We start from the raw sequence: 27,263 nt of genomic DNA on the forward strand, positions 1-27,263 counted from the left end.
CGTTTGAATATGGAGATGAGAGGTTTTCTGCCCGACATCAACGATATCATCAAAACAGATCCGATGATGCAATTGCCATGCCCTCGTCTTCACACCGCCTTCTCAGCCTTAAGAGTAACTGTTCTCAGCCTGAAAAGTAACTGTTGTGTGTGAAGAATGCTATTTGTGGCCTAACAGTACATCTCACCATTCAACACAATAGTTCCTGCCAGCCGCGCTCAGGGATCGCAGGGCTTGCATCCGACTGCATGATGCAGCTGGATATCGCACTTCCTGTCAGGCCATATTCGCCAGGTGGTGGGAATGGGCAGCATGCACACACACATCAACACAGGAGCCCCTCAGGGCTGCACGTTGAGCCCTCTTCTCTACCCGGTTACACCAGGGGTTCTCAACCCGTGGGTCGCGACCCCTCGAGGGGGCCGCCAAATTAATTTGGGGGGGTCCCCAAATAAAAAAATAAAAATAAAAATAAAAAAAAAGAGTGGCTGGGAAATAGAAATTAAGAGTTTACATAGTACACAATTTTCTCTATTATTAAGGTTATTTTTGCAGTCAGTTTGTATTGGGGGTGGGGAAGGGGGGCAGGGCGGGGGTCGCGAGACATGGCCAAAGGATTTCCGGGGGTCCCCCCCCAGCCAAAAACGCTGTGAACCCCTTGCGCTGCACGACCAGTACAGTGGTGTAGTGATGATTCTTTAACTGGGACGGACACCATTTCTTATGCACCCCTGCACACGACCACAGCTGACACAGTGGAGTCATGAGAAAAGCCTCAAGAGCTTATCATCCACTACAGGAAGCAGGGGGAGGGAGCATGACCTGCGTGGGTGAACAAAATAATGGAACCAAAAATGGACCCATTGTTTTATGTTGAATTGTACTCTATGATTAAAACCCCCGAAAGAGACAAAGGTCACCCAACTCAAAATTAATCTCAATGTGAAGAGGAAAGGGCTTTAATAATTAATGAACTGTGGTATAGCTATATAGCCACTATGAATATAAATCAACTCTACATCCTTCATCAGCATCTATCTATAAATGTGCAAAATCTCTGCGTACGTGCGTTGGTGTTCCTTCACCTGAGAACCGTCCCACCGAAGTCAGTCAGATAGGCAATTGTCCAGAATCAACTGATCTGACCAATATGCACAATCATGGGCATACTGTACATGCCTATGTACAGTTGTGTACAACTGTGTATGCCTATGTACAGTTGTGCAGAAGTGCTGATCCGACCGATATCTCCAATTTTAGTCAATGCCAATTGATTCATCCTCCCCACACACACGTGTGTTGCCACTGCTATTGCATCCTACTGACTCCCCCCTCCGATGCTCGACAAAGGCGGATGCATGCACCACGGTGGATTACAACTACAACCTCCGTGGTGGTGAGCAGGCACGTTACCGCCCGAGTAGTAGCCTATGACCCGAGTAGTATGACCTAAGTATGACATAACATAACAAACATCTCCTTGTGTTCCCTCTCAGGTACGACAGCAGCCTGAAGCCCAGCAGCTCTCCCTCTCTGGAGGAGGACGAGGGCTTCAGCGACTGGACGCAGCGCCGGGAGAAACGCAGGCAGCAGCGCATGCAGGAGCTCGGCAGCCAGGAGCCAGAGGAGGAGAAACGCAGGCAGCAGCGCATGCAGGAGCTCGGCAGCCAGGAGCCGGAGGAGGAGAAACGCAGGCAGCAGCGCATGCAGGAGCTCGGCAGCCAGGAGCCGGAGGAGGAGAAACGCAGGCAGCAGCGCATGCAGGAGCTCGGCAGCCAGGAGCCGGAGGAGGACGGCAAGGTGCTGCTGAACGGAGAGCAGACGACGACGAGCACCTCCGTGAGAGGAGCTCTCCAGGACAAGACGGTCCGGACAGCCACGACGACGACGGCCTCCACACGTTTACACAGACAGCAGAAAGCGCGGGAGGAAGAGGAGAAGACGACGAGGACATCGAGCGAGAGGGGGAAGGAACTCGAGGAGGAGGAGGCGGCGGCGGTGTTTAGAGCAGCAGAGCAGGCCAGGAGGGAAAAGGCGAGAGAGGAGAAAATGAGGGAGGAACAGAGACGGGCGGCCAAGAAGGTGGAGGAGCTTCAAAAGTCACAAGCAGAGGTAATGGTGGAGTCTCTTTGAACAAAAACACATACACTGTAGTTTCTTTCAACCTGGTGTCTCTGTTTACTGTATAGGTCATGTCATTATAGGGGGAGGGGATGGTCCAATTTTCTTCTAGTTCTTAAAGCACAAAAACAGTAACAGTTTTGGACATATGAGCTTTCCACCTGACAGAGACTACATGATACTGTGCAGGAGGATGCTAAACGCACACCAGTCTTAGTAGTGGTGCCAGCTCACGGCAGAAACATCTAAAGAGTTTAAGTCTTAAAAAGACAAAAAGAGTGGCTGCACACACTGATAGCCAAAGAGCCGATTATTTATTAGGATGCAGAGTAAAACCAACGTTTCGGCAGTACAACTGCCTTCTTCAGGGTAGACTACCCATACCCTGAAGAAGGCAGTTGTACTGCCGAAACGTTGGTTTTACTCTGCATCCTAATAAATAATCGGCTCTTTGGCTATCAGTGTGTGCAGCCACTCTTTTTGTCTTTTTAAGACTTAAACTCTTTAGAGACTACATGATACACATGCTTTACTTTTCATACACAGCACAATGCATTATTATATGGTTTGTTATGGGGGTAATTACCGGAAAAACACTGCCCTAAAGGGCCCCTGCTTTCTAATGACACACATCATCATCATCATTTTTCGATTGCGGTCGAGATCATGGATTTCACAATGCCATGCACGCACGCACGCACGCACGCACGCACGCACGCACGCACGCACGCACGCACGCACGCACGCACACACACACACACACACACACACACACACATGCACACACACACACACACACACACACACACACACACACTACTTTAACAAATGACACTGACACGACTCATGATCCAGTCAGCGTGAGTTGTCTCACTGGCCTTATTGCCTTGTTAAGGCTGGTGATGCACACCAAAAACACACACACACACACTGAATACACATACACTTACATGCACTGACTTGCACTCCAACACACAGTGATACAGACTCTGGGAGGAGCTCCAAATATTTATTCCACGGAAGATTTTCCAGTAAATATTGACTGTGTAAAGGCCTTCAGGGCAAAATGAACACCCAGGAAATTGACTGTGAAAAAAGTAAATTATTGAATAACGTGAAAGCTAACCGGACATCACATTTCCACACCCGTCGTCACTGTGCAGGTTGAAAAGAGGAAAGAGGTGAAAGTCTCGTACACGTCCAAGGTCTTCCTTCACCAGGAAGCAGCAAAGCCCAGCCACGCCAGCCACGCCAGCCACAGAGACGCATCAGCCAGGGAGGATGTGATGACGTCCTGCAATAACAATAAATCCAAAACACCTTCCGGGTACGTATCCATGACCGGGGCAGCTATCGAGGTCAACTCCATTACAGTGTGGTATCATGACTATAGTCTGGTGTATAGTGACTGTAGTAAGACAACTGGAGATCTATGTCTACCGATATGTCGGGGACCAGGGACGTGCAGAGAGTGTTAGAGGGGCAGGGCTGAAATCCCGTAAGAGGGCGTTGTGAGCTTGTAGATCGCCTATTTTCAGCATGCAACCGATTGTAAAATGACTTATACTGCATCTCTTGTCCTCTAGTCCCTTCCTAACATTTTAGTCTAGTTTTAATTTTTTTACGAAATTGTCGGTATATTTAGTCTTGGTTTTAGTCATCGTAGCTTAGTTTTCATGTCATTTCCATTTAGTTTTTGTCCGTGAAAAAAGGTAGTCGATGAACATTTTTCGTCTTAGTTTTATTCGACGAGCAGTGGTTCATGTTTCTGACTGTGCGTCGTCGTTCAGTAACAGAACTGTGATTCATGTTTACGGCTGTGTGTTGTCGTCAGTAACAGAGCAATGGTTCATGTTTCTCGCTGTGCGTCGTCGTTCAGTAACAGAACGGGGGTTCAGGTGGCGGAGCAACCGGACCAACCGGAGGCGGCGGCGGTCCTGGAGACAGAGCAGCGTCTGGAGAAGATCCGCCGGAGCCACCAGGAGAAGGAGAGCCAGGAGCTGGAGCAGCTCAGACAGCGGCAGGCGGGGGCCGAGCAGGAGCTGGAGGAGCTGAAGACGAGGAGGGGGGAGAGGCGCAGGGTCCGCGAGGACGAGGAGCGCCGCAGAGAGGAGGAGGACCAGCAACGCTTGGCCAAAGAGGAGGTGACGTACAGCTGGCACCTTTAAGGTTCCTTCAAACTGTGTTGCACACACACACACACACACACACACACACACACACACACACACACACACACACACACACACACACACACACACACACACACACACACACACACACACACACACACAATAATCTTGAGAAGGTCATGCAAGTCAAAATCCAGGCCACGTGTAGAGATGTCCGATATTGGCATTTTTGCTGATATAGTATGTCCGATTGCTCTACATTTCTGATTCCGATATCATTCCGATACGGATGCCTCTTTTCACCAAAACTAACAACATCACATATCTCCTAATTTGATTGTGATGCCCCCACTGGATGCATTCCTAAATGCCTTTCATGCTGCGTTCATGCAGGCTTACAAATGCTGAGGCCTACAGCAGTTGAACTAATAAATAAAAAAATATTTTTACGCCATGTCAGGACAGCTCAAACAGCAGCGTGCCATGAACACCAAACATCATTAGCTATATTTCAACCCATAGAACTATCATGCACAAAGATTACATAATCTTTAACCTCAAGCCACCCTACCACCCATCACTTTTGGTCAGCTGTATTTTGGAGTTTCTTTGAGACACACATACAGGTATTTTAGGGGTGTGTTTGAGGATTGTATACACAAGACAGGACATCCAAATATTAGTTTTTCAAGCTCCTGAGCCATAAAAAGGAGCCAAATCTATGCAAGATAAGAACCACCTTTGTTTCCCTCTCCAACACACTCGCGTGACATCAATTCCTTTCCCCTATTCACACGTACTAGGAGTCTAGGACGTGACGTAACTGTAGATAAAAAGAATGGTAACAATCCGCTCTCTCCAGATGGCAAAACCACCAACATTTTCTACCCATTAGCTTTAAGTAAATATCTTCCTTTTGGTATGTGTTTGGTTAACATCTGTAAGCCAGTAAGACTGAAAGTCTTGCGTCTTCACTACCCACAATGCAAACTGTTCTGCTTCCTTCACATACTATACATGTGGTTACCAGCCGCGACAACGTGGCTCGTATTGGTTTCACCCTGTGAGTCTGTGTGTGTTTGGTGTTTATGTGTCTGTGGACACATTTTGTCAACATCCTCCTCGCGTCACAACCGTGCAACATGCAGTCAGAAAACTTGACAGGTGTGTAGTTTTGATCATACTTTGATTGAATAGTTTGAAAGATATAGAGTTTGGCGAAGAGACTTGGGTGTAGACTGAAAAACAATGAGCCAAGTACAGTGCAACTGTACAAAGTCAAATATTTACAAAGTTAAATATTATCAAATCATTCTGCGACACCCCTGGACTTGCAACGATGCCTGAAGTGACAGGTAAATAGATACCGGCAAGCCAAATACCATTCATTTAGTATTACTACAACATGATAGCACACTTCCAGTGGACAATATTTCTCAGTAGTAGGGCTGCAATTATTGATTAGCGATTATTCTATCGATCACCTTTATCAATTAATCAAATCATTGTGAAGCGCATTCAAAACAATTAATTTAAAATGTATAATCGACTATAATCAATTAGTCTGATTAGCCACTTTACACTTAATCATACAACAGTGTCACGCAGCTCACGCCAAAGTGGTGTCAAACCAAAATATACCCAATATAGCCGATCTACAAAATCATCAGTTGCAACGCTTTTAAAACCAAAAAAGAAAGAAATGTAAGGTTTCCCTAAAATATATTCTTTATTTGAAATCTGAAATATGTATTTTGTAGAGCTGGGACTCGATTAAAAAAATTAATCTAATTAATCAGAGGCTTTGTAGTTAATTAATCTCGATTAATCGCATTTTAATCGCATATCAATATTCAACCCGAGAACAGTGAGAAACCTTTTTTTTTTAAATGTTTTTTGGTATTCCAGTGAATAGTGACTACGGGATTCCACTCATTTTCAACATTTTACTGTCATTAATATACCTTAGAGTTGTTGTGGATATAATAAAGTCCCCCCCATTCTGTGTTGCCTAGAACTGGAGGTCTGAAAAAAATCAGTAACATTATGAAGTACATCTCAGTGACATCACAAAAATGTACTTCATAATGTTACTGTTTTTTTCAGACCTCCAGTTCTATAGGCAACACATAATGGGGGGACTTTATTATTTCCAGTGCACACAACTCCATAGAAAAATGTTGAAAATGAGTGGTATTCCCCTTTAAGCAATACAACTTTTTTATCCCAACAGATAAACAAGAGCAGCAAGTGCCTATATAGTGTCTTCAGTGTGTATATGAATACTCAAATGTGCTTTACATGGCGGGGCATGAGAACAACTTTATTATGGGGGTAACATTTCACATGAGGTTGGGGCTGACCCACGCTTGCTACTTCAGTATGTTTCGCACCGAGGACAGCTTGACAGCTTCGTGCTGTGGTGAAATCACCGCGTCTCCGGTGGTCTGTGAGACATGTTACACTGAAGCAGCTAGCAAGCCTAGCATAGAAGCTAACGTTGCTCATAAATGGATCCTTTCCTTCTGACATTGCACACAGCCATGCCGCTATCCACGCGTCCATCCGATAGCTTTTACATCTAAATGTCCATCCATGGAGCAAAAGCGATATAAGCGGCTTCTTCATTCGATTCATTTGGGTTTGGGCTTTCTGACGGAGCTGTAGCCTAGTGAACAACTGCTGCTGCTGCTGCTGCTGCTCGCGTGCCGCAGCCTATTCAGTACTACTAGAAACGCACCCAGTGAGAAACGTTCCGCGGTGGAAAAAAAAGGTGCGATTAAATGCGTTAATTTTTTTAACGCGTTAATTTTTCTGTAGTTAATTAATCTCAATTAACGCGTTAAAGTCCCGGCCCTAGTATTTTGTTTATAATCGATTAAATGAATTAGTTCCGTATAATTGTAAATAAACCGTATAAAACTGTGCATCACCTCATTAAAACTGTGTGTGTGTCTGTATGGATGTGCAGGAGGAAAAGAGGAGGATGAAGGGGGACATGGAGAAGAGACGCCAGGAGGCAGCAGAGAGGATGAGGATCTTCAGCAGCACCAGCGTGGACGGAGACGAGATGACCCTCAGTCCCTTCAGTCCCAAGGGTCCCGTCCTCAAGGTAATTAACCCATGTTGGTGTTTTTTTTTGCTTTATGTTATGCTTTAGCTGTTGAAAAATAGCAGATCTACAAGCTTGTAGGTCTGCTATTTTTGAAAAATTGTGAAAATGCTGGTGCAAATCTTTGAATATATATTCTTTCAGAGCGAACGTTTTTTAACTCAAATCTTTGCTTCTGAGAGGTCCCTGGAACAACATATTTTCAGATGGGGGTCGGCGGCATTTGTAGAATCGTCCTCAGGTCTATATGGGTTAAGGCTCCCAGGGCTGTCAACCAGTGACAAGCTTCTAAACCAGTGGTTCTCAAACTTTGTCCTGTCAAATACCCCATATTGATATTTGGCCGCGGACTCCCATCTGAAAATGTTTTGTTTTGTGCCAGTGACCCCAAGATGGAACATGTATGTGTTCAAATTCAAAATGTCAAAATTATTCAGCATTTTCCAAAAATTTAAAAAAGAAAAAGAAAAAAAAAAGATGAAAAAAAAAGAAAGAAGAAATCAAAGATTTAAAAAAAAAGTAGATTAGATAGATGTATTTGAATAGCCAACATAAAATATGGATACAGGGTTTAAAATGATTATGATGCAGTTAACAAATTGCTGGGGAGAAAATGTAACATCATTTTATATTATCTTTACAGCCAATGTGTTCAGTTTCAACTTGTAAGTCGCATGCGCGTGTATTTGTGTGTGTGTGTGTGTGTGTGTGTGTGTGTGCGTGTGCGTGTGCGTGTGAGTGTGCGTGTGCGTGTGCGTGTGAGTGTGCGTGCGTGCGTGCGTGCGTGCGTGCGTGCGTGCGTGCGTGCGTGCGTGCGTGCGTGCGTGCGTGCGTGCGTGCGTGTCACTACAGTGCATGTTAGTGTGATCTCATAATGGATGGATTTATTGTGCTGTGTTTGTTCAGCATTGTGTTGTGTGAGACCTGCTAAAGACAACGGTTGCTTTGGGTTCAACCCAGTTGTTTGTCACTCATTTTAATGCAACCTCACATATAAGTGGTTTAAGCATGCCTGTACAGTGTGGTGTGCACCATTTACAATTTAAAATGTTCCACTCCACTGGAGAACAAAGGCTTGTAAAGTTAACCACACGAACCCCCTATTCCTTGGTATGTCATGATAGGTGAACAATAGTAGATCTATTAGCTCACAACGCATCACAACACAGCACGTTGTGAGCTTGGGGATCAGCCAATATGGGGGAAGAATGATTTGATGTTGAGGGGAAAAGGGGAGGGGATCACATATCAACAACATATAATATAGGATTTTAATTGGTTGAAATGTTCCACTCATTTTGGAGATGGTAAAGATAATGACAGCAAAACAAACATTTTGTGCCGTATTATACTAAAACAGTAGTTCCCAAACTTTAGTGAAAATAGCTGATCTACAAGCTCACAACGCTTTGCAATGTGACTCATTGTGAGCTTGTAGATCTTATATTTTTTTGACTATTTTCTTTGTTCTGGAAAAGGGATATTTACTCACAACCCATATAACACAGGGTCTGTGACCAAAACAATGGGTCCCAGCCTATTGTTTGGAAACCACGTCACTATAAGGCATGTCCAAGCTCTGTATTCTCGTGTTTTTTGACCGAGTATGAAGTCATGCCTCACAAAAACTACAAGAGACAGTGCAGACACAGCTTGACTTTTGCACAGAACTGCATGGCTGACAGCACCATATTGTACTAGCCTTAGACATTCTATTCAAAATGCAACAGCTTTTATAAGTATACCCACCACATCTCATTTATTAAATGCATTCATAATTACCATTTTGTGTAAATAATCTCATAGAGCAGTGTTTTTTTTGGAAGCAAATTTTGATTTTTGTTTTAGTCAGTCTCTTGAATAGTTTTCATTTAGTTTTAGTCACATTTTTGTCACCTGGAATGTCTTAGTGTTAGTCTAGTTTTAGTTGACTAAATATCACAAGATTTTAGTCGACTAAATCTGCAGTTGATTTAGTCGACTAAAATGTGTTTTGGCGGGCCTCGATGCCTCGATTGCTGAAAATAGCCGATCTACAAGCTCACAACGCGTCGCAGTGCGACGTGTTGTGAGCTTGTAGATCTGCTATTGTCAGCATGCAACCAATTGTAAAATGACTTATACTGGATCTCTTGTCCACTAGTCCCTTCCTAACATTTTAGTCTAGTTTTTATTTGTTGACGAAATTGTCAGTATATTTAGTCTTATTTTTTGTCATATAGCTTAGTTTTAATTTAGTTTCCAATAGATGTCGTCTTAGTTTTAGTTGACGAAATCAACACTGTCACAGAGTTAAGGGGTTTTTTGTCCCCAAGGTAATTTCTAACCAACTTCCCACAGAGGTGTACATATTCAATAACTACTCACAAGTTCTCACTTCAATTATGCAAGTAAAACATTAAATATAACTACAGTAAGTTCAATGTTAACTTATCTCGCCCTCCTTGATCATACTGCAGCATCACACAAACGTAGATCTACAAGCTAGAGCTTGTGAATCTGCTACTTTTGATATATTTTTCTTCTGAAAAGTAAGAGTTTTGGACAATATGAGGTTTTGATTAAACGGAGACGATAACAACGTTATCCCTTGTAACCAGAACATGCTCTTTGTCTTTGACCACAGGCTACGTAACTGAATCCACTCAAACTATAAGACGATTGCAAATCCAGTCTTCTTTATCCGAGCAAATTGACAATATCAATTCCTCTATTAAAACATTCTTCTCTTTATGAAAGCTAGTTCAAACTGATTGACCCACCGATACAGGTTCATGTTTTTTTGTTGTGGTGGGTTTTTAGCGTTTTGAAGGCTGTGTCCTTGGTGCTGTCATGAGCCTGCTTTCTGCTTGTGTCTGTAATTTCAGAAAGGGAATGAAGAGGTTCTGACAGCAGAAAGTACTTTCTCGGTGAGTGTGTGCGTGCGTGCGTGCGTGCGTGTGTGCGTGATTAGATTAAGCTGCACTGTAACTTTCCTGTTTTGGTTTGAACTCGGTGGGTATTTGAAGTGAACCCGGATCTCCTGCTCAAATGTTTATTTTTTCTTATTCTTTTTTCACTGAGAAACACATTTTATACCTTCAGGTCAAAATGTGTGTCAAACCAGAAACCAGGTGTCTATACGGGCATGTAAAACCTATAGACACGGGATCTAAATGTCTCAATGGAAGGAAAAACATACAACCACTACAATTTATTTATTTAATTTAGTTGTTATTCTTGGAACCTTGGTGCTTTCACGGAACCGGCGGCCATTTTGTGGTTCCAGTTCCAAACCAACCTTTATAGGCAATTCACACTGAGAGGGACTGAATCCGTTTCATTGGAACCGTTTCCGAATACGGTTGCCTGGTCCCCGATGGCCATGATTCACATTGCCCGAGATTCAACAGCGCACCCGGGTACACTTGCATAACACACTTTGATCCTCCATATGGCGGTGTGCTTGATGGCTGGTGCGCACGGACAATGACCATCAACTCTGCGACATTGTCTCCAATAAATCCAGACACACTGACTACATTGCATTGCCTCTTTTGGCTCTTTGCCGTTATACTACTTCACTGTCAGCCTGCCTGCTATTCACTGTGTCAGTCAGTTATGTGCTCCAGTGTCGTGTTTGATATTAGTTTGCTATGGATTCTACTTTAGCATTATTATTATTTTGTTTTACTTTGGAAACTATGCCAATCAAAGTCCAAGAGCCACGTGTAGTCCGCAGAATAAGATCAGCGCGTACTGCGGTGCTGCGCGTATACGCAGAACAGGAGACGGGCGGCGTTGAGAAATGTGCTGGTGTAACGCGTCATGCAGCGTCTGTGTCAACTAGAGATTATGTCACGTTCTTAAAAAAAAACAGTCCACTTCCTTCTTTAGGTACGCATGCATTCACATTGGAATGATCCGTATCTGAATACACTTCATCGGTCCAGAGACCCACCCCCCATGCGGTCTCGGGGACGGTTGTGCGATCCGCTCCCGGGAACGGTACGCATCATTCACACTACCACAAAATCTGCCAAGTGGTCCCGAGTGCGAACCCGGGACCATAGTGTGAATTGCCCCTTAGGGTTCTGAACCAGTTCATTTTCAGTGGAAACACTCTGATTCTGGTTCAATATTAGGTGTGAAAAGGGCCCATAGAGTTTTGCATTACCAGGGTTTCATGACTGTAAATTGTCCACTGTAAAGTTAAATGTGTGACAATAAAGCTTTTCTGATTCTGATTCACCTCCTAAACCGCTGGTTCTCAGAGTGGGTTCCGTGAACCCCCAGGGATCCTTGAGGGGGTTCCAGGGGGTTCCTTCCCAGCTAAATTAATAATAGTTACGATTAACCAAATGGACCTTTACAGGTCTGTAACGCAGAGTGAGTTATGCAGGTGGTCCAAGGACTAATGCATACCAAACCTTGTAATTCAAAAGATTTGAGAAATTTTCAAACCACTGCCTTAAGACTTAGTAGTTTTAGCCGCATCATGCGACGAACGAATGCAGATGGAATGGACTCTCCTGATATTGGGAATTCACTGTAATCATCCATAAACACTAGCCTTGCACTGTACAGGGGCTGCATGAATACACTGAAGTAAAGTCATGAGAGCAGATTGCAGTCAAATGGAGATCGTTTGATGAAGCCCAGTAGAGGTTGCTTTGTTTGAATTGGAGGAAAATCGAGAGACCAAAAATGCAGAAGTGTAATTAACAACACTATCTCGATCAGCAAATTCCTCCCTGTGCGTTGAATTTATGTAGAAATGTGGAAGTCATCCATCTTCCAGTCCAAGAAATAACGCCAGACATCGTTTTCTTTTTCAGATCACAGAGAGAACACAATCCCTCAACAGGTCACTGAAGAAAAGGTGAGTTCACATTTTAGCAAAATTACAAAACTGATTATTTTTTTTCCATCTACTGAAAAGTAAAAGTTTCGGACATATAGGGCTCCATTTTCGTCACCGCTAAACCCCTTATCCCTAAACTTCTTTGCCTTTTTTTACTATTTTGAAAAACATTTTTGAATAGTTCAACTAGCCAATCTACATTGACACGTTGTGATCTTGTAGACTGGCCATTTTAACTATTCAAAAATGTTTTGCAAAATAGGCAAAAAAGGCAAAGAAGTTTAGGGATAAGGGGTTTAGCGGTGACGAAAATGGAGCCCATAGGCTTCAGGCCACAAGGTTTTAACTTGACAGCGACGATATAACGAAATACTGTATAATAAATAGGTAATAAAATAAACAAAAGTTATAAGTAAGGAACCAGTGCCAGTGGTGATAAAGTATGTAGTAGTAATACAGTATTCCAAGGAAGTAATACAAAAAAAAGCCTCCAAATCCAAATCGCTGTCTGATTGCGTGAGAACCCCCCGAAGCCCTATACATGTCTTTAGACAGCGCAGCCCCTTGACGGCACTAAAGGCAGTTATGCTGGTTAAACGGCTGGTGTCGGAAAGTAAACACAGACACAAGAGGGTTTAGAGGCGACCTCTCCACCTCTCTCCGTGCATCACCTTTTGTCAGCCGTGATTTATGGCAGTGGTTATAACTCCAACCAGATGCAGGCAGGGGGGGGGGGGGGGCGCTGGCTGGGGTTGCGTTTTCTTTTCTCTGGTGGCCGGACGGTTGAAGTATGGGCTGTTGAACGACCACATGGCTCCGGGCAGTCTACTCTACGGTAGTAAGTTATCAAGTGTTAAAGCCCATGATCTGTTGCTTTCTCGTACGGCGGTGTCGCACGGCGGGGGGAAATCGGGCCATCAGCAAGCTCAAAACACCAGTGTTGATTTCGTCGACTCAAAACTATGACGAAAAATGTTCGTCGACTACCTTTTTTCACTGAGGAAAACTAAATGGAAACTAAATGAAAACTGAGCTACGATGACTAAAACTAAGACTAAATATACTGACAATTTTGTCAACAAATAAAAACTAGACTAAAATGTTATGAAGGGACTAGTGGACAAGAGATCCAGTACATCATTTTACACTTGGTTGCATGCTGAAAATAGCCGATCTACGCTGCAACGAGTTGTGAGCTTGTAGATCGGCTATTTTCAGCAAGTGTAAAAATCAGCCATCACGATGGCATCAAGGACCACCAAAATACATTTTAGTCGACTAAATCAAGGCCTCGAGGATCTCCCATGTAGCTTGATGCGTCGTTATTGTCCAAAAGATTATCTGATATAGTCCAATAAACAGGCTGTAAACATAAGTCTTGGAATCTTAAGAACTGGCATATTTTAATGATTGCCTGGGATACTTATCCCAAAATGAATGGGTCCATGTGATATGCATATGAACAGCAAAGACATAGATGAAAGCAAATACGACCTGTTTACATCACAAATCAAGTTATTCGATCATATGAGTCAGTTGGCGCCCCTTGAAGCGCAGGCCAGAGGGGGTCATCTGTCCTGGAGAGCTCTGACATGTCTACTTTTTCAGACACTATATAGAAATCTTTCTGTCTCTCTGTGACCTTACTTAAGCACAGCTAGGGTGCACACTCTTATAAGTAATGGTAACTGCTTAAAAGGTCTACTTTATCCCATCAAGCTTCATGCTGTAACTGAAGTAGTGAGAGTTCTTTCTTGGTCCCAGAGTGAGAACAGTGAATAGCCTGGTCCCAGAGTGAGAACAGTGAATAGCCTGGTCCCAGAGTGAGAACAGTGAATAGCCTGGTCCCAGAGTGAGAACAGTGAATAGCCTAGTAGGCCTATATAATTCCCAGATTGCCCCCTTTTCTACATCCCATTTACTAATCATGACATCATTAGACATACAGTACATGTCCTTTGATGTGTGCGTTCTCCCTCCAGTTGTGGAAAAGGAATTGAGCCATTCTTATTAAATGCAAGTGAAGGATCTTGTCCATATTAAAATGTCCTGCCCTCCCTCCTTGTACAGAAGGTATGACATCATTCAGCTGGATCAGTATCTCAGCAGTAACAATGAATCCAGACATGGCAAAAGCTGCCATGTAATCTGCCAGGACTTTTATTCTAATGACTCAGGCATGCCTGGGTTTCTCCACAAAACACTCATAAACACAAAACAAAACACAAATACAAATAATGCACAAAGTGAGCCGGTGCCATAATGACACAAGATGTCGGGGTCAGTCTGTATAAACCAGACAGGATGTGGTTTGTGTTTTAGTAAAAAAAAAGGCGAGAGATTAGCTGTGGATTAGGCTGCTATGGGCTTTATTTGGACATCAGAAGGTGGGCTGAGAGTGAGACCGTGGCTCATTCTGAGGCCAGTATATAAGACTCACGTTACTGTAAAGTGCCTTGCAGAGATGCAAGTATACATACGCATAAGAATGAAGGTACTTTTGCACTGCCACAAGTCACCTGAACCAGGCCAAGAATCCTATCAACACTGTCTACAGTACACACAGACTGATGCACTGCAACACTGTGCGCAGAGGGTCTCGTTTATGACGTGCACACTCGTGTGTGCGTGTGGCTGGGGGATGGGATTTACACTCTTTCTTTTTTTTGTGTGGCTTTCGCCTTTATTTTATATTTTTTATTGAGGGACAGACAGTAGGCTGACAGGAAATGGGGAGAGAGATGGGGGGGAAGACATGCAGTAAAGGCCGTTGGGATCGGGAGTCGAACCCGCGGCACACTGCCAGGCTGGATTACCAGCCAAGGTGCCTGGACCACTGAGCCATAGCCAGGCCAGGAATTTACACTCTTTCTTAATGGTATTCAACACAACATCAAATGGGAACCTGGTCAAGGCCATGTGTGTTTAATGTGTACAAATAAAAATGCAATGATACAGTTTATCTACAGTTGTGACGACACAGAGACAACTCCCTGACAATATCGCTAAGGCGTCTTACTGGTTGTTTATTTCTTAAAATACTACATAGATTTTGCATGAAAAAAAAAGTATAATAAAAACTGGCAAAACCATTACTCTGTAATGCTGTATTTATTCAATAATGTCTAAGTACTGAAAAAGAGCATAATAGTTGAGATTAGATTTAATTGGTCTAGCACTTTGTGTGTTTGTATAGTGTTTGCATAATTATTGTTTATGCGAAGTACATTGAGTTTACATCATATGACAGCCATAAACGTTTTGGGGACCGCTGGTCTATACAAATGGCAGGACAAATATGACTATTAGCACATCTACTGGGCCAGAGGGACATGTTTGTCCTGACAATGCCAGGGGACACATTTGTCCTGAGGATACATTTGTCCTGAGGACATATTTGTCCTGAGGGTGATACGTATTATATGACTCCCTGGAGCTCTGACCTGACGCAACACACGTCTGAGCTAGACTTAAATGATTACTCACATTGTATAAATGGGACCCAGTGTGTGAAATGGATCATATTTCCCATTGGTGCACAACTGACCTCTGTGCTTTTTTTTGCCTAAATTTGAAAAGCATTCTCCCCCTCTCTCTCCCTCTCGCTCTCTCTCTCTCTCTCTCTCTCTTCTACTCACTCTCTTCTACTCTCTCTCTCTCTTCTCCTTGTATGTGACATTGACAATGAATTTCTTTGTTTTTTGGGGGAATACAGCAACAGTTTCAAGAAGACCCATCCCCCCGTCCTGCTGACCAAGATCGATGACAAGCGAGAGCAGTACACACACGCTGTTGAGGTGAGCTCAGCCACCTGGCGTGTGTGTGTGTGTGTGTGTGTGTGTGTGTGTGTGTGTGTGTGTGTGTGTGTGTGTGTGTGTGTGTGTGTGTGTGTGTGTGTGTGTGTGTGTGTGTGTGTGTGTGTGTGTGTGTGTGTGTGTGTGTGTGTGTGTGTGTGTGTGTGTGTGTGTGTGTGTGTGTGTGTGTGTGTGTGTGAGTGTGTGTGTGTGTGTGTGTGTGTGTGTGTGTGTGTGTGTGTGATTAGTAGTTTTTGTTCCCTACCTATGTTGAATACACTTATTGTAAGTCGCTTTGGATAAAAGCGTCTGCTAAATGACTGTAATGTAATGTAATGTGTGTGTGTGTCCAAGTCCAACACACACACACACACAGGGCCCCATTGATGAGACGATGATCAACGGTCCTCACGGTGGTTATATTCTGCCTGGCTTCCCCTCCACACCACCACCAATACTACTGTTGGTGACACAATGTGTTATTACTCTGTTGCCTGGTTTATAATAATGCCTGAAGTATAAATCAGGCTTATTCAGAACGTCTCACTCTGTCCTCAATGTCCAAACCTCAATGTCCAAAACAACTGTTGCTTTTCAGGATTCAAATTCCAAAACAGATTGCTGATGCTTTTGTGTGATGCTGTAGTATGATCAAGTAGGGCGACAAAAAACACCAAAACTTAAAATATGGAGATAGGATGTGTACCAACAGCGACGATATAGATCAATGGTTCCCAAACATTTTCATGTCAAGGACTCCCAAATTGACACAAATTGGCCCGCGGACCCCCATTCGAAAATATATGCCAGGGAAGATTTTTAGGGCTCTAGCAGTGCAACCGTTTGATTTCAAGGACCCCCAGTTTGACAGTTTGACACCCCCATTTAATGGCATTTATATCTCTGGGACCCCAAAATGTATATTGTAAAATCAATGTTAATTTAACTCTGAGAGTGTACAAATGGAACCAAATGGACCCGTGAGGGTCCATTTGGTTCCATTTGTACACTCTACAGACCCATAAGGGTCCATTTGGTTCCTAACTATCATTTAGCTGGGGACCCCCTGGAACTCCCTCAAGGACCCCTGGGGGTCCCCGGACCCCACTTTGGGAACCACTGTTATAGAAGGTGTCTCTTCGTCATAGCTCCGAGTACTCACATCAAAGTCAACCACCTGGCCCTTAGGTCAGACCATCAAAACACCTGTCTGCTCTGTCATTAGAGAGAGAGAGGATTTACAGCCTCGTCTGAGGCAGAGCCAAGCTCTCTCTCTCTCTCTCTCTCTCTCTCATCCCTGTACGTCGTACCTGAGTCATCATCACACCTGCCATTCAAACATGAGGGGGCCGGCCGGGTGCATGCCCCGAGGCCCCTGGTTGTTGCGAAACCCCAATGCCAACAGTATGACATCACCGTCCGTGCACAGCATGCTTGGTTTTACACGTACTGTGTTGTTCAGCAGAGATACATCTCTCTCCCCGTGTCCTGTTGTCTACTGTATTAAATAAAGGCCTATAGGCCTATAAGCTCCAAAACAAATCTTACAAAAATGCCATTATTTTATAGGAAGCGGACGATACTTTGTTCTGCAGTATGTCGATGTCAAGCAGAGCACATGGTGTCAGAAACACATGATTACACTGTAGCTTTACAGGGCATATTAGTGGCAGCCATTTGCTGGTTCCATATGGTTCCAGAACCCATTCATTCTTCCCATAGAGAAAATTGTGTATATCAATTATTTTAAGCCTAGAATCAAGCCATCCAGGATCCTGGTGAATCATGACCACAAAACATTTGATTCTGTGAATAATAATAATAATAATAATGAAAATGGCTGCCACTGCCATGCCCTTATTTAGGCGAACATTCTGCGATAATAGCAAATCTATAAGCTCACAAAATGTCGAAATTCACAACACGTTAAGAGCTTGTAGATTGGCTGGTGTAAAGGGGATGTACACCCTACTGTATAGGGTTAAAGTGGAACAAGAGTATAGTTACCGTATTACAACATATTAAATGTACACATACTGTGATGTACATCAAGCCTTGCACATATTACAACAGTTTTTGATTAGTGCTACATCTATATTTGGTCATGTATATGACTAATAGAGGATTCATGGAATGTAAAAAACAAACAAAAGAAAAACACAAAAGTTTCTGTTCTTGATCACAATTTATGATCACGATGTTTCATCTTTGTGTTTTTTCATCGTAAGAAACACTCATATATTCAGCCTCCTGGACTTATATAACGATACAATATCTTCAAAAGTGAACATTAAAACCGTTTGGGTGTCAAAGTTCACCTGGCAGTGTGTTTGCTCTTGCAACAGGGGGTTGCAAAGCAGGGGATCTCTTTGTTTTGTCGAAGGTCGACCCCAACGAGCCAGAAGGTTGAGAAGAGAAGAAACCTCTCATGTACTGTAACTAAAACACAGGCGTTTTTATGTTCACCAGAACTCCCAGGAGGCCAAGGCAGTCAAACAAGGTGTGATGGACATCCCCAGCCCTCCTGAAGCGGTCTCCTCCAAGAAGAACCTCTTTGAGGGAGGAGAAGTATGGACCCAGAGTCCTGCCAAGGGCACATCATGCAAGGTATGAAGACTGGAACACAGCCATATGGCTATGTCGTATACATTGATCCTCTACATTTTAACAAGAAAGGTTGAGTGTGTTAATGGCCGATTCAAGCAGTCGTACCCGTATGTACATACAACTGAGCTGAATGATGCACACAAGATAAGGGAACAGTGTGGTCGGTCACACATGTTGCATAATTGCGGGAGAATGACCAATGCATGTCATACTGAACAGAGAATGTAATGCACCAGGGACGTGTTAGAGAGGCAGGGGCTGAAATCCCGTAAGAGGGCACTTGTTTGGACAATAATAGCGAAAATAGCAGATCTACAAGCTCACAACGTTGAGAGTTTGTAGATCAGCTATTTTCGGGGTGCAACCCAGCACTCTTTAGCTAGAGGAGATGCGGTGTACAACATGGACGGTGCAAAAATGCTGTGTTCAAGTTCAGGAGACAAAGCAATTCTCCTGAATGCTGCCTTCCGGTATGGCATGGAAAAGGAGTGGCATTTGCATTTCTTTCACCGTAGTAAATGCTGCATTCGTGGTCTTGAAAGGGCAGTTGTTTTACAGACGGGTAAAAGGGCAGGGGGCTGAAGCCCCCTTTGATGTCTATGTGTGCACGTCCCTGTAATGCACATTGGTGTCATGCACCAAATAAATCTACAAGCTCACAATACATCACGACGGGACAGATCGTGATTGTCCGTTTCTGCCGCGTGTACCCTAGCGCACAAAGTATAAATCAGTCTTAAATTATAGGCTCTACTTCCCAACACACAAAGAAGAAATCGCCATGCAATATTCTTTTAAATAACCAGATCGTTTTGTTGATGTTGTACACAAAACAGTCCCTGGTCTCCAAACTCCAATGGAAGAATGTGTTTGTCCATGATCCAGACATTGTGTGTACGTGCTCTTTGCGATGACCTCACTGCTCCTGTGTAAAATCATCCAGGCTTGGCAGAGAGACCCTCACTCCCCTTCTTCCACGAACGTTTAATTACTTAATTTGTTTTATTGTACGCACTGTGCAGCAGCATTCTTTGAGGTAACCGAGAAGGTATGGCTCTGACTGGGGCACGAGCAGTGTTGCCAGGTTCTGTGAAAGATATAAAGCAACCAGGTCTAAGAAAACGAGCCCAAAAGAAGTGACTATGATAGGCCACATGACATGAGCACTTTAAACCTACTATATACATCGGCTATTTGAGAATAGCAGATCTACAAGCTCACAACGCATCGCATATTGGCTATCTTGTGGAAATAAAGTGCAAAATGTGGAACATTTTGGGAGCATTTTATTAACACAAATTTGGTAACGGTGTATGCGCAGACAATACTATTAATATGGGGGTCCTTGACATTACAATGTTTGGAAACCACTGTCGGAAGCAAGCCCAAATATGCAACCACACTTTAAAAAATCAGACCCGTCTGAAGTGAGTGGGCTCTGAAGTGTGTGTGCTCTTTGCGATGACCTCACTGCTCCTGTGTAAAATCATCCAGGCTTGGCAGAGAGACCCTCACTCCCCTTCTTCCACGAACGTTTAATTACTTAATTTGTTTTATTGTACGCACTGTGCAGCAGCATTCTTTGAGGTAACCGAGAAGGTATGGCTCTGACTGGGGCACGAGCAGTGTTGCCAGGTTCTGTGAAAGATGTAAAGCAACCAGGTCTAATAAAACGAGCCCAAAAGAAGTGACTATGATAGGCCACATGACATGAGCACTTTAAACCTACTATATACATCGGCTATTTGAGAATAGCAGATCTACAAGCTCACAACGCATCGCATATTGGCTATCTTGTGGAAATAAAGTGCAAAATGTGGAACATTTTGGGAGCATTTTATTAACACAAATTTGGTAACGGTGTATGCGCAGACAATACTATTAATATGGGGGTCCTTGACATTACAATGTTTGGAAACCACTGTCGGAAGCAAGCCCAAATATGCAACCACACTTTAAAAAATCAGACCCGTCTGAAGTGAGTGGTGCTGTACTGTACTGTACTGTACTGTACTGTACTGTACTGTACTGTACTGTACTGTACTGTACTGTACTGTACTGTACTGTACTGTACTGTACTGTACTGTACTGTACTGTACTGTACTGTACAAGCCCTTCTCCCTGGCCTGTGTGTGTCTGTGTATTAGGCTGTGCAACAGAGTGACACTTGGTGGTGAACAAAGGCTATAACGCTATTTTCGTGCTCGGACACATTTCCGTGTGTGTGTGTGTGTGTGTGTGTGTGTGTGTGTGTGTGTGTGTGTGTGTGTGTGTGTGTTTGAATTAGCGGCCCCAATTAGCTGATTGCTCACTGCGAATGACCCCAATGATCTGCAGGGGTCAATAGGTCATGCTACAAACCATTCTGTGATCCAGACAGACAGACAGACAGACAGACAGACAGACAGACAGACAGACAGACAGACAGACCTACACACAAAGCCCTTTATTGTGAGCACTTAGCACCGCTCAAAAAACAAGCCACCGCAATATTTACAAGCAGACTTCACAGACAAAACGAGCCAGATTGCTTATAACAAGCAGACGTGGCAACACTGCGGCACAAGCGGTAATAATGAGACCACGAGCCGCACTGCTGAAGAGATCTGAGGCTCTTTCCTGGCTCCGTTTGTTTTCATACGCTTCCCACAAAGCGATTGGTTTTCCCCTCTGCTCTGCCGTCTCGGATGAATCCCTGGTGTTTCCACACGCTAGGCTAACCTGTCCTCCAAAAACCCCAAGATTCACACTTCCAGGCTGAAGTGCAAAATGGAATGAGGCAGCGTATGAGAGCCCCACTAAAATAGAAAAAAATATTATAAAGCTACAATCCTCTGACTTTTTTGAATGAATAAATACTATGTTAAAATTAAATCAATATCGTCTCTGTCAGGTGGAAACCTCGTACATCCAAAACGGTTCCTTTTTTGCGATTAAAAAATGGCAGACAAGCTCAAAAATGTCACGTCGCGTTTCAAGCTTGTACGTTTTGCAGTGCCAGCAAGAGTGCCGGTTTTCTGGTGTGTAGTTCATTCATTTGAGTGATTGGCTCAATGAAAAACAAGCAAATGGCTGTGCTTCTTTCTTATCAGTTGACATCCAGCTAAAGTTCAACCAATGTTGAACTTTAGTTACCCTCAGGGGTAACCGGAACGCTTGCCCCCAAAAACACTCTTGCTCCAATTTTTTTATATTTAGCTTTACCAAGGTTTGGTTTAGACCTGAGGGCGATTCTACAAATGCCTTCTAAATCCTGACAGTTTTCTGAAAACCCCATGTTTCTATGTCAGTCGTTTTCAAACATTTTCATGTCAAGGACCCCCAAAAATATATGAAATTGGCCACCGACCCCCATCTGAAAATATGTTGTTCCAGGGACCCGCCCAGAAGCAAAGTGAGTTAAAAACGTTCGCTCTGAAAGAAAATATATATTCAAAGATTTGCGGCCCATTTTTACGATTTTTCAAAAATAGCAGATCTACATGCTCGTAGCGCGGCACTCGGTAACGCGCTATGAGCTTGTAGATCTGCTATTTTGCTTTAAAACACCAAAAGGGGTTCCCGCCCAGAATGGGTTAAGAATATATGTTCGCGACCGTTCCGAGGTCACCGGATATGACCCGGGGGCGAGTGTGTTTTGGGGCAAGCATTCCTCCCATGGGTACTGCTGGAAAGACGGCCCACATGCAATAAGAAAGCCTTTGTCTAGGTGGTAAACACAAGTGTTGTGCTATCTTCATCTCAGGACACTGAGGATCTGAAAGTGGGCGTGGCAGACCTGATCACCCAGTGGGTGAAGGGGAACCCAGACGGCAGCGGCAAACAGTCTCTGTCCAGGCCAGCTGTAAGTCCAATGTCCTAGAACCCAAAACTCAAACAGTCTCTGTCCAGGCCAGCTGTAAGTCCAATGTCCTCTAGAACCCAAAACTCAAACAGTCTCTGTCCAGGCCAGCTGTAAGTCCAATGTCCTCTAGAACCCCAAAACTCAAACAGTCTCTGTCCAGGCCAGCTGTAAGTCCAATGTCCTCTAGAACCCCAAAACTCAAACAGTCTCTGTCCAGGCCAGCTGTAAGTCCAATGTCCTAGAACCCAAAACTCAAACAGTCTCTGTCCAGGCCAGCTGTAAGTCCAATGTCCTCTAGAACCCCAAAACTCAAACAGTCTCTGTCCAGGCCAGCTGTAAGTCCAATGTCCTCTAGAACCCAAAACTCAAACAGTCTCTGTCCAGGCCAGCTGTATAAGTCCAATGTCCTATAGAACCCAAAACTCAAACAGTCTCTGTCCAGGCCAGCTGTAAGTCCAATGTCCTATAGAACCCAAAACTCAAACAGTCTCTGTCCAGGCCAGCTGTAAGTCCAATGTCCTCTAGAACCCCAAAACTCAAACAGTCTCTATCCAGGCCAGCTGTAAGTCCAATGTCCTCTAGAACCCCAAAACTCAAACAGTCTCTGTCCAGGCCAGCTGTAAGTCCAATGTCCTAGAACCCAAAACTCAAACAGTCTCTGTCCAGGCCAGCTGTAAGTCCAATGTTATCTAGAACCCAAAACTCAAACAGTCTGTCCAGGCCAGCTGTAAGTCCAATGTCCTCTAGAACCCAAAACTCAAACAGTCTCTGTCCAGGCCAGCTGTAAGTCCAATGTCCTCTAGAACCCCAAAACTCAAACAGTCTCTATCCAGGCCAGCTGTAAGTCCAATGTTCTAGAACCCAAAACTCAAACAGTCTCTGTCCAGGCCAGCTGTAAGTCCAATGTCCTATAGAACCCAAAACTCAAACAGTCTCTGTCCAGGCCAGCTGTAAGTCCAATGTCCTAGAACCCAAAACTCAAACAGTCTCTGTCCAGGCCAGCTGTAAGTCCAATGTCCAAGAACCCAAAACTCAAACAGTCTCTGTCCAGGCCAGCTGTAAGTCCAATGTCCTAGAACCCAAAACTCAAACAGTCTCTATCCAGGCCAGCTGTAAGTCCAATGTCCTATAGAACCCAAAACTCAAACAGTCTCTATCCAGGCCAGCTGTAAGTCCAATGTCCTATAGAACCCAAAACTCAAACAGTCTCTGTCCAGGCCAGCTGTAAGTCCAATGTCCTAGAACCCAAAACTCAAACAGTCTCTGTCCAGGCCAGCTGTAAGTCCAATGTCCTAGAACCCAAAACTCAAACAGTCTCTGTCCAGGCCAGCTGTAAGTCCAATGTTCTAGAACCCAAAACTCAAACAGTCTCTGTCCAGGCCAGCTGTAAGTCCAATGTTCTAGAACCCAAAACTCAAACAGTCTCTGTCCAGGCCAGCTGTAAGTCCAATGTTCTAGAACCCAAAACTCAAACAGTCTCTGTCCAGGCCAGCTGTAAGTCCAATGTCCTATAGAACCCAAAACTCAAACAGTCTCTGTCCAGGCCAGCTGTAAGTCCAATGTCCTATAGAACCCAAAACTCAAACAGTCTCTGTCCAGGCCAGCTGTAAGTCCAATGTCCTAGAACCCAAAACCCAGTCCACATCTCAGTTGTTTGCAGTGTTGTTTTTGGCAGCAAATTTTAGTTTTAGTCATAGTCTCTTGAATAGTTTTCATTTACTGGAATGTTTTAGTGTCTAGTCTAGTTTTAGTCAACCAAATCTACAGTTGATTTAGGACTAAAATGTATTTTGGGAGGGCCTTGATGGTGGCTGATTTTACACTTGTCTACAAGCTCACAATGCGTCGCGCTGCGACGCGTTGTGAGCTTGTAGATCGGCTATTTTCAGCATGCAACTAAGGTGTAAAATGACTCATACTGGATCTCTTGTCCACTAGTCCCTTCCTCACATTTTGGTCTAGTTTTTATTTGTTGATGAAATTGTCAGTATATTTAGTCCTAGTTTTAGTCATCATAGCTTAGTTTTCATTTAGTTTCCATTTAGTTTTCGTCAGTGGAAAATGTGTGTATCCCAAAGGTCAAATTAGCCTTCGTGAATTTTGGGGGGATAAACCATTTACCTCAAGAACATATTTAGAATTAGTGTAATATCACTTATTTGCTGAAAATCTCATTTGGCTGACCAGTTGAAACACTTTTACACCCATTCATCAGACCTTTCCCCCCCTGTAGTTACTGCACTTTGGCTTTGTAGGGGTCTGGGCACACCTAAGATTCCATGCGCGGACAGAAGAAGCTGTCTTTTGCGTAATTTCCGGGTTTTTAAACAGCTGGTGGATGGAAAAGAAGCTCCACCCATGCGGCTGAATGCCGCGACGGCCAGATTCCCGGAAAAGCTTGCCCCAGCGGCATTCTGCTCCGTGGGTGGAGCTTCATTTCCATCCACCAGCTGTCTAAAAACCCGGAAATGACGCAAAAGACAGCTTCCTTTGGCCGCTCATGGAAGTTCAAGTGTGCCCAGGCTGTCGGGCAGCATAGAAGTCAGCGTGTCTTCTATTCTATGGAAGCATGTCATGCACCCAAAATAGGCCATATTCTACAAGCTTACAACACGTGTTGTTGTTGTGAGTATTTGACGTGGTCAAACTAGCAATAGAATACACCGTCAATCTTCCATGAAATCCTAATGATCTCAGGTATTTCATGAAAGCAAGGGTTATAACCCTCTGGCATGTCTGTGTCATTTTGTTTTAAAATACAAAAATACTGTCCTTTTTTTGTCCGGTCTGGTATGGACGGTCAACATTAGCATTTCATTTTTTTTTCAGCGGTGAGATTTTATTTTGCTTTAATCCATGAGTCCAGCTCAAAATGCGTCACGCTTGTGGATTCAGCAAATGTTACCCCCAGGCCAGGGTTCAAGTGGTTAAATTAACTAGTACACTATTAATTTATGTGAGTAATTGCTTTCAGCTAAAGCATACCTCAACGGTGAGTCGAAGGGCTCAAGGGCCATAATTTAAATCTGTGTTTTTATCATTCTCCGGCCGTTGTATGTCAGCTAGTATTTCTGTCAACCCTTTCTAAAGCAGTTCTTTATTTATTTCTCCCCGGGGTCATATTCATCAAAGATTTTTAACGTACAAATTGTGAGCTGCTTATGGCTGAGATATACATACAAGTGATGTATGAAAAAAACACAATGTTGCTGTCAATACTAATAAAGGGACGTCGTAGACCTACTGATTTTCTCTAGTTGTCCTTGTTACATCAAAACTTCAAAAGGTATTAATATTTAAGGTATTAATTTCCCTAAATCCTTTTTTTATCCGTAGGATTCGATCATATGAAATAACTCATGAAGTTGCGAAAGATATAGACAGTGATAGTGCAAGAATGCATTGTGCAGGCATTGTGCCTCTTATCAGAGATCGCCCCCTTGTGGAGGTGGTACAGTATGACTATTGAAACAATACAGTTTGATTGTGAAACCTTCAATTCCAGGCAATACTTTTTTGTTTTGTTTCCACATACTCAATGATTGTTATTCCCTTTTCAGGATGTTAAACCAGGCGATGTAATGAACAAAAAGAACATGTGGGAGGGTATTTCAGATACATCTGGAAGAACAGGGCAAAGGACTATTGTGAGTATCCATACACGCGCGCACGCACACATGCACACGCACACACAAATAGTAATACACACAGTAGGTGAGTATTTAACGTGTCTTTAATCTCTGTTTTAGGGTACACCCGGTAAAAAGTACAAATTTGTGGTAACTGGTCACGGAAAATATGAGAAGAAACCTTCAGCAGCAGATGAGAATGGAGAGGAATACCCTAACGGAAAATCTGGTAAGCAGTGTGGGTTTTAATTCTACTGTGTATGGTTTATCATTTATGCCACAAGAAATCATAATAAAACAGTCTTTAGTGTTTAATAGTGCACACTTCAATAAAGATCATATCAGTCATATCATATGGCCAAATGATAATTTCTATTCTGCTGATCCAATTGTTATATTAACATAGGTATAAACTAAGACCCTTTTCTGAATTACCATTGAATGATATTTATGTAAAATGTATGTATGTATGTACATTTATTTTCCATCAATTTTGCAACGATCAAAGCCTTCTCCAATTCATCGTTTTGTACAACGCTGATACATTCCTTAAGTAAGATTACCAGTCCTCTATTCAAGTCTTTGTTTATATATAAAAGAAAATATGCTTACTTTATTTATTTATTTAACTGGACATGGAAAAAAATAACGTGGAAAACATGCAAGAAAATACAAAGCACAAGGAGTCCTGAAATACGAACCGTTCGAGTCCCTTAGTGCAGTGGTTCTCAAAACCTTTTTATTTCCAAGGACCCCCATAATAACTCTCAGAGTTACACACCCGTAAGGGGCCATTTGGAACTCCCCCAAGGAACCATGAGGGTACCTGGACCACACTTTGAGACCCACCGCCTTAGTAGACAGCTGCCCGTTTGTTGCACAGCGTTTGCATGTTAAGATTCTTCACACGGTTTACGGGTCAACCTCAAGACGTATTCAATACCTTTCATTTGACAGCCTGAAGTCCAGTCCACATAGCTATTCAATACCTTTCATTTGACAGCCTGAAGTCCAGTCCAGACTCCACATAGCTATTCAATACCTTTCATTTGACAGCCTGAAGTCCAGTCCACATAGCTATAGCTCTTATACTTCACCATTGAGTAACGACACATATCTGAACCTCCCTTCCGTCCTGTCCTATAACTCCAGTGTCCTTCACTTTCTTCTTTCACTGTAGC

The 27,263-nt window shown here is 43.5% G+C and overlaps 1 protein-coding gene across 3 annotated transcripts in view; it reads left to right on the forward strand.

Annotated features, from left to right (window-relative positions):
• lsp1a (lymphocyte specific protein 1 a) overlaps positions 1–27,263 on the forward strand; it is a 56,888-nt gene that overhangs the window by 22,789 nt on the left and 6,836 nt on the right. The window contains exons 3-13 of one of the 3 annotated variants that reach the window (XM_079501515.1): positions 1,497–2,112; positions 3,285–3,448; positions 4,001–4,265; positions 7,225–7,365; positions 10,233–10,274; positions 12,183–12,226; positions 15,924–16,005; positions 18,472–18,609; positions 22,355–22,453; positions 26,014–26,100; positions 26,203–26,311. In XM_079501515.1, the coding sequence (XP_079357641.1) occupies positions 1,497–2,112; positions 3,285–3,448; positions 4,001–4,265; positions 7,225–7,365; positions 10,233–10,274; positions 12,183–12,226; positions 15,924–16,005; positions 18,472–18,609; positions 22,355–22,453; positions 26,014–26,100; positions 26,203–26,311 (1,787 nt within the window). The remainder of the gene's footprint in view (positions 1–1,496; positions 2,113–3,284; positions 3,449–4,000; positions 4,266–7,224; positions 7,366–10,232; positions 10,275–12,182; positions 12,227–15,923; positions 16,006–18,471; positions 18,610–22,354; positions 22,454–26,013; positions 26,101–26,202; positions 26,312–27,263) is intronic. The other 2 variants (XM_079501517.1, XM_079501516.1) reach the window with 2 other exon arrangements.

The sequence above is a fragment of the Electrona antarctica genome (assembly GCF_951216825.1).
Source record: "Electrona antarctica genome assembly, chromosome: 5".
NCBI lineage: Eukaryota > Metazoa > Chordata > Actinopteri > Myctophiformes > Myctophidae > Electrona > Electrona antarctica.